The sequence below is a fragment of the Labeo rohita genome, chromosome 16, assembly GCF_022985175.1.
Source record: "Labeo rohita strain BAU-BD-2019 chromosome 16, IGBB_LRoh.1.0, whole genome shotgun sequence".
NCBI classification, from domain to species: Eukaryota; Metazoa; Chordata; class Actinopteri; order Cypriniformes; family Cyprinidae; genus Labeo; species Labeo rohita.
Window position 1 is genome coordinate 19,256,720 of NC_066884.1, and position 12,315 is coordinate 19,269,034.

The window sequence follows — 12,315 nt, forward strand, 5'->3', positions numbered from 1 at the left end:
TTGGTTATGTAAGAATGCTGACATCTGCCAAACTGAGCACAGCTGACCACCTCCATCTCACATCTGTACATTTCTGCACAGGCCTATAATTATCCTTGCTTCAGATAATGAAATCCTCGCCCACACAAACAAAATCTTAGTTTATCTCAGTTTCTTTTAACCCTGAAAACTGTTCTTCAGCACTTCTCAAAGCAATTCATTCGAAAGTCTGTTTTCTGTAACATCCTGTGTGATTACTAAATCATACCTGATCTGCGTGGATTTTTTTGTAGCTTTGTGGATTTCAGAATGAGAGGGCTCTTGTACGTCTGCTGCCAAGGTTTCTTCTTTTCATAGTGGTGATGGGATTCATGCTGGTTTTAGAGCTCAGTGAAATATTCATTCTGTACTTTGGCTTCTCTGCTGCCTAAGGGCCTCTGAATGTCTCATGTCGCTTTAAGGTCTTGTGGATTTGTTCAATAATTCAGACGTTTTGCAAGGATGCAGGCAGCAATTTCCCAGAAGAGACTCTAAGAATACTGTAAGGATCTGAGTGTTACACCATCTAGAGCCCTAAAAATCAAGCCTGTAACCACTAATAATAATAATAATAACAAAAATATTTATAAATGTGTGTGTAAATAGTTAATTACTAGTTTTCTTCGTTTTATGTATTATTATTATTATTATTATTATTATTATTATTATTATTATTATTTATTTAATTTAGAAACGTATATATTTAAATGTATATTTCATAATCTATATATTTTCTTAATTATATTTGATTTATTATTACTACTACTATTATTTATTACATTTAATAATTGTAATAGTAGTTGTTTATATTTATGGTGGTGGTGGTGGTGATGATGATGACGATTATTTTTATTATTATTATTATTATTATTATTATTATTATTATTATTATTTATAATAATTTTATTATTATTATTATTTCCTTTATTTATAAATGGATATTTAAAAGTTTAATTATAATAACTTTATTACCATTTTATTTTATTGTATTAATAAATTAATAATTGTATTAAGTTGTTTATATTTTTATTAATTTAGATTTATACATGATGTATATTTAAATGCATTTTTTTTTTTAATTCTGTTTTTGTATTAATATAATAATTGCAATATTTATAAATGTGTATTTAAATTTAATATTAATAATTTCTTATTTTATTTGTTATTACTTGTACTGTTTTTTATTACATTAATAATTGTAATAGTAGATATCTTTTTTATTTATTACTACTATTGTATATTTTGTATTAAATTAATACCTGCATTAAGTTATTTATATTTTATTTTTAATTAAGTATTATTGTTTATGCATGTATATTTAAATAAGTTAAATATTAATCCTTTCTTAATTGTATTTGTGCTAATATTGTAATACTTTTTTTAATAAATTTATATTTAATTTTTTTTTTAATATTAATCATTTCTTAAATATTGTATTTATTATTAATAGTACTAATTGTTTATTACATTAATAACTGTAATAGTTTATCATTATTATTATTATTTATAATTTAATAGTAATAGTAAATAATATTTAGTAGTAGTAGTATTTGATAATTGTATATTAAAATATAGATTTAATAATTTATTAGTATTATTTTTATGAAATTACTTTTAATAATTATTTATATTTTAATTCATTATTTATTTAATATTGATTAATTTAATATTTATACATGTGTATTTAAATAAATAAAATATTCATTTCTTAATTCTGATTGTATTAATATAATAATTGTAATACTTATTTAGAATGTAGTGTTGTAATAATAATAATAATAATAATAATATATTTATAAATGCATATTTAAATATATATTATTAACAATTATTTTTTATTACTACTTCTATTGTTTATTACATTATTAATTGTACTAGTCATTTATTTGTTTATAATATTTATGATTTATTTATATTTTGTTGTTGTTTTCATTGGTAAAAGACCAGGGGTTTTACAATATTTGTGTGCTTGTATGTAAATGACTATTCATCACTGTCTGCTCCTTGGCGTGGAAATCTAAAAAGGTCTTTAGGGAATGTGTCCATGGAGCAGTAATGCGTCTGCTCTGCATCTCAGAGTCGGGTTACATAAGTCCCTTTTACTTCTGGTCACTGCACATATTTTTATCCGAGTCCTGCTGCTGCTTTTCCTTAAACTAAAGCATTACATCAGTCTGCACTCTGTCAGTCTTGAGGACAGAGGGTGACTGGAGTACAATTTAACATGTTTTATCACATATAATAACTGCAGATCACTGTATGATATCTGCTTCATATTTCTGTTTTCATTTTGACCATCAATGTCTATCGAAATCTCAGTAGTGATCACAGTTGTTTTTTGTATGCAGTGTTTTCTTCTTTGCAATAGATAAGCGGTTTTGTAAATTGTAAATGCCAATAGATTTGCTATTATTTTGCTTTCCATCTCACTCCAGTTGACCTTGACATTGGGGTGAGATGGAAAGTCATTTCCAGCAGCCTCACCTGTGACACATTATCAAAGGCTGCTATAACAATGACCCAGCATCTGCCAAGGGCACACCTGCTCGTTTCACACTTTGACGTCACGGCCTATTTCTGGAGCGAGACGCTGTCGACACTGACCTCCTCCTGTATTCTGGAAACAAATTATAACTGAAGTGAGGAACTTGTTCGAATATAGCTTTTAAACATGTATATTCACTTAAAGGAGAAGTTCACTTCCAGAGTGAAAATTTCCTGATAATTTACTCACCCCATGTCATCCAAAATGTTCAGTCTGCCAGTCTTCAGTCGAAATTAAGTTGTTGTTTTTTTTGTTTTGCTTTTTTTTGAGGGAAAACATTTTTCTCCATATAGTGGACTTCACTGGTGGTCAACGAGTTGAAGGTCCAAACTGCTGTTTCAGTGGAGCTTCAAAAAGCTCTACACAATCCCAGCCGAGGAACAAGGGTCTTAATGAGTAAATTATCAGGAAATCAAGGGCAGGGAGCAGTGTATTACTATACACTGAATTAAAACCATGCAAAATTTAAGTATAACAATATAAATCCATATGAAAATGAATATAACGTGTAAAAATATAAAAATGATTGTAATTCAGAAACAGACAGTAAATTTCACAGCTACAAATAATATAACTAACACACTGAATTAAATTAAGTAGAAATGCCAAAATAACTTTATCTAGTAAATGTACTCCAATAATCTTTATTTACAACTTATAAGTTGAAGACTGCTGCCACCCCTGCTGAAAAAAAAACAAAAAACAGCTAAAACCAGCCTAAGCTGGTTGGCTGGTTTTAGCTGGTCAGCAGGCTGGTTTTAGAGGGGTTTTGGCCACTTCCTTAGCTGGCCAGGCTGGTCAGGCTAGGAGACCAGCTGGAACAACCAGCCTGAACAGCCTGGTGAGGCTGGGAGACCAGCTAAAACCAGCTAAGACCAGCCAGCCAGCCTAGGCTGGTTTTAGCTGTTTTTTGTTTTTTTTTCAGCAGGGGTGACCAGACATCCCCGTTTTCCGGGGACAGTCCCTGTTTTTGGTGTCCTGTCCCCGACTGGAGCTGTCCCTGGAAATGTCCCCGTTTTACAGCATGCTTAAAACAACCCACAAATACACTGCGGCAACCTCCCGCTCTCTCTATTGAAGCCAACACAGAAGAAAAAAATGTTTACAACCTGGTATAAGCCTGGTTTTGGTCTATAGCTAATTTTGCCCTTCATGTCAACTGTGAGGGGAGTGATTTTTTTTTTTTTTTTTTTTTTTTTTTTTTTTTTTTTTTATAACTCATCCATTTAAATTATATTAAGCCTTAAAGTTCTGCATAATTTAGGGCATGGCGACTTGAGTAACGGGTGGATTGCTGCTGCTGTCACCACCGTTGCGCTAGGCGGGCGTGGTTTCAGCAACCAGCTCCACCGTCGCCCTGCCTCTTTGCCCATTTTCGATTATCCGGGAGTGTCGTGCAGTGACGCAATTCCAAGATGGTGAGGGGTGACTCCCGCCCACACTATAAAATGTAATTAGTTGACTTGGAAAAAGTGTGGAAACCGATTGCCTTAAAAAAAGCTAAGTAAAATGAAATCGGAATAGTATGTTGTACTGCCAAATGTTTATTTAGTATAGTTTACTTACACAAGAGTTGTAGTAACTAACAAAGAACTGTTGGGGGCACTTGATTCTTTACTTTAGGTTTACTCTTCACTTAGTATATCAACTCACTGACTCCCAGGGTGCATTGCAACATGAATAAATTATGCAATTGCTTTGCTTTGTTTTACTGTTGTTCTTTGTATTTGACTCTTTCATTTGCTGTCTTGTGTCAGTAGTAGCACAACAAAAAACAATGGTTATTGATACAGTTAATAAAAAATTAATAAATTTCAGTTGTTACCATTGTTGTGATTCACATGCTGAATGTTGAAGTCTGTGTGTGACTCACACACATTACCCCAAATATTAAAAGAAACCCAGTTAAAAGCTTCTTATGTTTATAAAAAAGTGAAATTGGAGAAGTTCATTAATCAACATGAAAAATACACAACCTAATAATTTAATTAGAATATTTATGCGTTCTAAAAGCAACCTATTTATTACTTTTCTTTCCTTGTAATCAAATAACTCTGATTTCATGTTGCATTGCTGCATCAATAGAAAGAAAACTATAGTAATATAAATGAAGTTCCAAGTGCCCAATCAAAAGTAACACTATTCATTATATGGTGAGTATTAAAAAAAAAAAAAAACTTTTCAGGAAATTTATGAAGTCGGCTTATGTGATGTTGTCTCAAATATTTCAGTTGTATTAAAAAAAATATTAAAAAACATTCAAGATGACTTTGGGAAATGAGTGAATGCAAGTAGTGCATCGCACTGCGAGTTATACTAATTACAGCAGAGAGCTATTATCATCAGTTATCGAAAGAGACGCCAGACGCGACGTGATAAAATCACTAAAATATCACAGGAATTCAGAAGCGCAGAAGCACACTTCCAACAAAATGGACAAGTTTATAATCTTTTCATTAATGATAATTAATAAATATGAAACTTTTTTTTAAGTATTAAAACTACATACTGAGTGACTGATACCATCTTTTTTCAAGATCTGAAGTAAATTATCTATTGTTGTACATTTGAAGAAAGCACATACTTTGTGGTCAAAATGAGCCTAAAAAGCAATATAATAAGAAATTAATACTTTTATTCACCAAGGATGTATTAAGTTAATAATTAAAAGTTTATTAAAAGTTAATAATAAATAATTTACATTGTTATAAAATATTTATATTTTGAATAAACACTGTACTTTTTAAACTTATTCATGAAAGAATCCTGAAAAAAAAATCACAGGTTCCAAAAAATATTTGGCAGCACAACTGTTGATATTATCCAACATTGATCATTCTGATAATAAATCCGCATATTAGAATGATTTCTGAAGGATCATGTGACACTTAAGACTGGAGTAACAGCTGATAAAAATTCAGTTTTTCATCACAGGAATAAATTCTATTTTAAAGTATGTTAAAATAAAAAACATTATTTTATATTGTAAAACATTTTGCAATATTACTGTTTTTTTTTTCTATATTTTTAATCAAATAAATGCAGCCTTGATGAGCATAAGAGACTTCTTTAAAGACTATTACAAGTCTTACTGACCCCAAACTTTTGAACGGTAGTGTATCACCTTACTTTAGTCACCTTACTTTAGCTGGTTTTCAGCAATGATCAGCCAGCAGAACACACATTACTAAAGAATATTTAAAAAAAATATCCTATGCAAATCAATGAAATGGGTTTAAAATCTTTAAAATGTTGTATGAATTATATTTTGGTTATTTTTTTTTTCTTTTGGCTGGAGCTGCGTAGCCTTTTTGATGAAAAAGTTGTTGTTGTTTTTTAAAGAACGCATATCTGCTTCTAAGTTGTACCCCACCCACAAGACTGTACACAGTCGTTAAAAAGCAAAGGCATCCTATCGGGTGTTTTGCTGCACCTCAGTGTTGGAAAAGTGTAAGTACATTAATTATTTTCTGCCAGCTAGGCTATTCTGTCACCGACTTGCTCAAGTTGAATGACGCCGCCACGAGCATCACTGTATAACGACAGACTAGTTTTGCACATGTAAGAAAATAAACATTGGTCGACCCACTTTTTTACCTTCAAATCTGTTAGGTAAAAAACACAGTAGCAGCAGTGTGTTGACGAAATGGGATAAGTTACTGTAAAAGATGATGTGAATACTATACTTTTTAGTCAAAAGGAGACTAATGCGTGGTGCAATGCAACCATACTCCCAAAGACAAATGGTTCAAGCACTCCCTTTATTTTTGTGTAAGCCCTTGGGTATTGTGCAAAAAACACTATCTGTGGAATTTGTGGAATCTCGGTAGAGGCTTGTAAACAGCCAAAAGACAATTACCGTCATTTGTTTCCCAGGCTTCAAATCATTAGGTCTACCACTCAAACTCTCAATGTTGTAATACGTTATGTTTGTACTTAAAGGAATAATTAAATATAAAATAAGTTCTAAACAAAAAGTCAATTACAAAACAAAAGTCAAACTGTATGTAAATGCGTTTTTGTACCCACAAAAATTAACTAAACAAGCCAGAGCGCGAGTTTTCAGCTAACGTTAGCAAATAAAAATCGCGTTTAATAGCTGGTAACCATGACAACTGTATTTCGTGGAGCGCCTTGCGTCAGGTTTATCTGACTAAACAAAGAAAACACAAATAGGCTACTGTGTCTCAATTTATTTATATTTTACAAATCACGTCGTGTTTAGTCTTGTAAAGTAGTTCGTGTTTAACGCCAAATATAGCCAGCACATATATCTTCAACGTGTCTGTTAAAGACGAATGCTTGGAATGGCATATGATAAACGCTTGTACCTGAAAAAAATGCAGTTTCACATACGTTCCAAAGAACATGTTTTAAATGTTTATTTAACAACGTTATGAGACCTATGGCACATGAAGGAACGCCCCATTAAATGGCAAGCGTCTTTCACATGAAAACGTGTAGCGTTATATCAAATAGACGTCTCTGTGATGTTTGCGCGAGGCGAACCTCAAGAGATTGAGACGGTGGTGATTTTTCCCATCGAAATTCCTTTAAAGGTCGATTCCTTGACTGCCTCCACCTTCTGGGTCAGGGGTCCACGGTAAAAAGCAAAGCTGATATGGGGAGGAGTCAAGCTCTGCTACTCAGGCGCGCGTTCGAACATCAGAAAATATTTACATGTACGTGTCATGTCCACAACTATGACTACGTGCAGCTCGCCGTTTAAGGAATAACGCTTTTTGAACTCGTTTAAGAAGATTATACACTTTTCAAATCACCATTTTACAAATTCCATAGAATTTGTGTATAATAGCCTACTGTGTCGTCGAGAGGTTCCTTCTTATTTGCCCCAGGGATTCATTACAACCGGATTCTTTGGTGTTGAGCAGTATCGAGCTGGTAAGCTTTTACACGCTTTGCACTTTTGTTTTGTTTTTAACTTGCATCAGCTATTACTTATGTTAACGTAAGATTTTGGCATAACTACCACATGGCTTTTTATTAACGTTTTCAATGCAATGAGATCCGTTCCAAATGATCTGTTCAAAAACAGGTTATTATCACGTGCAGTTTACAAGCAGCCATGAATGCATTTTTTTAGATTTGTTGTTTCCTCTTTGTTTGTTTAACATGTTGTAAGAATGCAGTCTTGATTAAATCGGCAGCCTGGAACACGTGACCATCTATATCACATTACAGCTCCTTGAGAGTTGTTTTGCACACCACGTTTCACGTTTTAACTGCGCATTCATAAGGTTTACTGTAGTATGGGGTTTAGTTGTGATAATGGAGAGAAAGAAGCTGCTGATACTAAGCAATTCGATGAAATCTCACGGAAGTGGGTTAACTGGGGGGAGGGGGTTTCTGGATAGCCTAGTGCCAGAATTAAAAAAAAAAAAAAGCATATATGGGACTCCTCCTCCCCAATATTTATCATGTGGAGAAATGTTTCATTGAGTCATTGGTGCAATAACTGTACTTCACTGTGGTCTTTTTGCACACCAATTGAGTTTAGGAGTTTATATATAGACCACCTGATATCTCCAAGTAATCAATTGCTGATTCAAACAGGTTTTGATATGGGAGTTAACCGTTATGTGTTTGAGTTACAGCTGAAATATTCACTTGCGTCTGTGCGCCACTTACCAAATATCATCTGAAATACCACACCCCACAGCCATGTCCCTCGGGCTCCTTATCCCACCGTTTTGAGGTGGTCCTCCAAAAATAGAGCCCTTTTGCCATTCTTAGCAACGGCAGAGAAAAACATGCTGGGAAACTGAAAGATCTTTTTGTGCAGCTCATTTTCACCTCAGACACAGCGTGTTATTTTTTTCTGTCAAGTTTTTATGTTTAAACATAATACAAAAAGAAACACTTGATGTCTAACAAAAATCACCCACAGCTATCAGAACTCGTTCTTTTAAATCATAGTTAAAGAGGTTTGTTAATAATATAAGGGAAGTAAGACTTCATTAGTCAGGTTTCTAAACCTTCCCACAAGAACTGAAGTATGTGTGTGGAATTTTGCAGGGAGTGAAGACAGCCCAGTGTCTCACACTCACTTGTTTTTTCAGGCAAGATGGAACTTTGTGTTGCTGCAGTGCTTTTGTCCTACTTCGCTCCAACTTTGGGTGAGTGCTGTTGTTTTTGCTTTTTATTGGTACCTTCTCAACTGTGCTCTTGTTCAAGAATGTAATTAGGATACAAATTAAAAGTATTTATCCTGCACAGACTCTCCTTTAGAGATTAACGGTATATGTGTATGCATGCAGGATCAGCTTTCGGCAGGGAAATGCCAGGTAAGTGTGTAAGAGCGTTAGAGGGACTGCTATGTGAGTGATTCCGAAAAAGCTGAATTTCGAGTTTTTCCTATGCTTCTGTTTGACGTTGTTTTGTATCGAGGCTTGTTTGTTATTGTTTAATAAAATTTGACTGCCGTTGCACTTGACTGCTTTTCTGAAATACTGGAGCAGATGGCGCAGTTTTGGCTTTGCGTGTTTTTGGCAAATTCTCTCAAACGGTTCCACCGTGTCTTGTTTCTGCTTACGATTACACCTTTCCCTGAAGCGTTTTTCTGAAAAGCTCAGGAAGTAACACTACTCTCATACCACGAGGGTTGAGACTTTTTCAAGTGTGCCAGTGCAGCTCATGTTGTACCTAACCTTGGGTACATGCAGTTCTGCTACTCCATTTGAAGGGAGGCTTCTTAAAATTTATTGACCTTAGAAATCTTAAGTGTTGCTGCTGCAGTGTTTTCTGTTGAGATTTATCCACTTTTCAAAGCTTCAGTACTGTAAATCTAGCCGATCCGTTGGATTTCTGGGAGAATTGCTGCATTCTCAGACTCTTTGTGTGTGTGTTGTTGCCAACACAAACATCTGAATACACCATTTAAGTGCTTCAACACTGTCGGACTGGCCAGTGTGCACTCATGTAAATACTGCCCACATAAACACGTACATGAGCAGCATTAAAAAAATGTTTTTTGTACACAGGAATGTTAGAGTGTTTGCATCAATGCTTTGTCCATTGTTTTTGAAAGGGATGGAGGGAGAGAGAGCGAGAGATCATTATGGATAACCAAAGTCTTACAGTCAGACCATTCATAATGTTTAATGGAAGATTTGGAGCGATGCCTTCGACATTCTTGTTTACAGAGAGCAGCCCTTCTGAAAAGAGTCTTTAAAAACATGTAGGTCTATTATCATTCCACTGAAGCTCTAAAGTAACATTTCTGCCAGATGTCTGTTTAATACTAATAAGTCTTTGAAAAGAACTTGTCAAAATAGTAGAATTAATGTTTTGTTCTTTGAGTGGAGTTCCTGAAATAACCTTCCTGTGTAATATAAATCTCATAGTTGAGATTTTTAAGGTACATTTTAAGATGGTCTAGAATAATGAAAAGAAGCTATTCAAGTTGGCTCTCCAAGTGTGAGCATTTCTTCTGTGTCTGGCATGCTTGTGCACGTTCTTTTTGAACATATTGCTGTGTTTTAACTTTTTTATGGCTGTATGTGTATCTGTGTCCAACTGTTGAAATGTTCATTTAACATCTTAGTGCACTGGAATACATGGGTGCCAGTTTTATGTTAAAGGAATAGTTTACCCAAAAAATTACAATTTTGTCATTATTCACCTTTGTGTCGTTCCAAACCCATAAGACCTTCATTCGTCTTCGGAGCACAAATTAAGATGTTTTTGATGAAATCTGTGAGCTTTCTGACCTGCGTAGACTGCACAAGGCCCATAAAGGTAGTAAGGACACTGTTAAAATAGTCCATGTGACATTTGTGGTTCATCTGTAATGTTTTGGAGCTACACCGAACAACTGTTATCAAAAATAAAGAAATATCTTCCCTGTCAGTTTTCGACGCACGTTCACGACAGCACGACCTTATTTTTTTTTTAACCAGAATATACCGACGATGAACTAAGAGATGGACATTATACATCAGAACGCTGGCTCCTACGTCAGCAACATCACACGCATGTGTTGAGGTATTCTCGTGAACACGCGTCAAAGACTGACACTGAAGACAAGAAAGTTGTTGTTGTTGTTTACTTTGCACACAAAAAGTATTCTCGTAGCTTCATAACATTACAGTTGAACCACTGATGTCACATGGACTATTTTAATAATGTCCTTACCAGAGCCGTCACTAACACATATTTTGTTAATCGGGTAATCTGACGTAATTCTGATGATTAATCGAGTAATCGGATAATTATAAAAAAATGTAGTAAAAATAGACCTTTGTAGTGAACAATGGCCTTAAAATGACTTAAAATACATATAGCAGTGATGCAGTAATAACTAGTTCAAATAAAATGCAGGTAATCATATGGTTTTATTGAACAAAACTGATAAGATACATAATGCATTATAAACAAAAGAGCTAATGTACATTACACATTATAACAACTGCCTGCAGAGGGCGCCAAAGACCTGATGATTGTTTTTACACTTTACTGCATGATCTTATCCTTGTTTCATACCGAATCAACAACAATTAATTCAGATGTCCACTTAATCATTACTATTTTGCCATTTCTTTATGATCGAAAAGCTACAGCCATCGTAGTTTCTTGAAGATGTGAACATCAAAATGTGTAAACTCAGAGTGAGGGTTTAAACTTTTTTTTCAATTTTTTTTAATTGCGATGAACAGTTAGCATATTGCGAAAGATATTGATGCATTCTCCTGTGTTTGCATAGGTTTTTAAATGATTTAAGTAAATAAATGATCAAATCATAGTGTTTGTGAATTCTTAATAGCATTATACTTTATTATGAGTTTTAAATTCAAATTCATTTAAATTTATTTGTACAGCGCTTTTTCACTTTTAATGTTTTTACAATATATGTAGTAGTAGCTTACTAGTGTTGACTATGTCAAGTTGATGTACATATGGCAGAGATGTATAGTGAAGATCAATCAATGACGCAATCAAACAGACAAAAATTAGTAAAAGAATTCGGTAGTGCTGTAGGTTGGCATCATCTCTTCTTAAGTGTTCTGGATCCAGACTGGAGCTTGTGAATTCCTAGTTACCATAGGATGTCAATCCCATGGCAGAAACAGAGAATAAATAGGAACATAATTAGCATAGCTGCTGTTAATGGGTAGCTGCTAAATGGGTTTAATATGTAAAAATACACCACTCTGCCTCGACACGGGCAAAATGGAAACAAGAATTTTTTTTAAATCGATTACTCAAATAGAATCGAGGAATCGTTGCAGCCCTAGTCTTTACTACCTTTCTGGACCTTGAACATGGTAGTTGCATTGCTGTCTATGCAGGGTCAGAAAGCTCTCAGATTTCATCTAACATATTTTAATTTGTGTTCTGAAGGTGAACAAAGGTCTTACGGTTTTGAAGCGACATGAGGATGAGTAATTAATAACAGAATTTTTGGGTGAATTATCCCTTTAAGTAGTTTAAGAATCACTGCAAGGTCTATATTAATTTAATTCAACTGCACTGTGATTCTTTTTTCCTGTCTGAAAGCACTTATACTTAGAACCTAACATTGTTCTGCCTGTAATGGTTTGGCTGGCATATACTTGACATTTTTACTTGGTTAGATTTTTGATAAATTGTAACACTCTTTCTCTCCCTCAGCTTCCCAAATGGATGAAATTCACGGTAAGTGTCTTCAAGTCTAGAATCAATTTTACATTAACTGAACGTCTTATTGGCTTATTAACAGTGTTTTTAGCCAGGCTAGGGCAGGTTTAATACTG

At 34.0% G+C, this 12,315-nt stretch overlaps 1 protein-coding gene across 9 annotated transcripts in view; it reads left to right on the forward strand.

Annotated features, from left to right (window-relative positions):
* The window catches only part of fxyd6l (FXYD domain containing ion transport regulator 6 like), a 30,320-nt gene that overhangs the window by 13,571 nt on the left and 4,434 nt on the right, over positions 1-12,315 (forward strand). For 2 of the 9 annotated variants that reach the window (XM_051130840.1, XM_051130838.1), the window contains exons 2-4: positions 8,644-8,700; positions 8,842-8,868; positions 12,194-12,217. In XM_051130840.1, coding sequence (XP_050986797.1) covers positions 8,649-8,700; positions 8,842-8,868; positions 12,194-12,217 — 103 coding nt within the window. In that variant the 5' untranslated portion in view covers positions 8,644-8,648. Of the gene's footprint in view, positions 1-7,095; positions 7,466-8,624; positions 8,701-8,841; positions 8,869-12,193; positions 12,218-12,315 lie in introns of those variants that run through there. The other 7 variants (XM_051130845.1, XM_051130842.1, XM_051130839.1 and 4 more) reach the window with 6 other exon arrangements.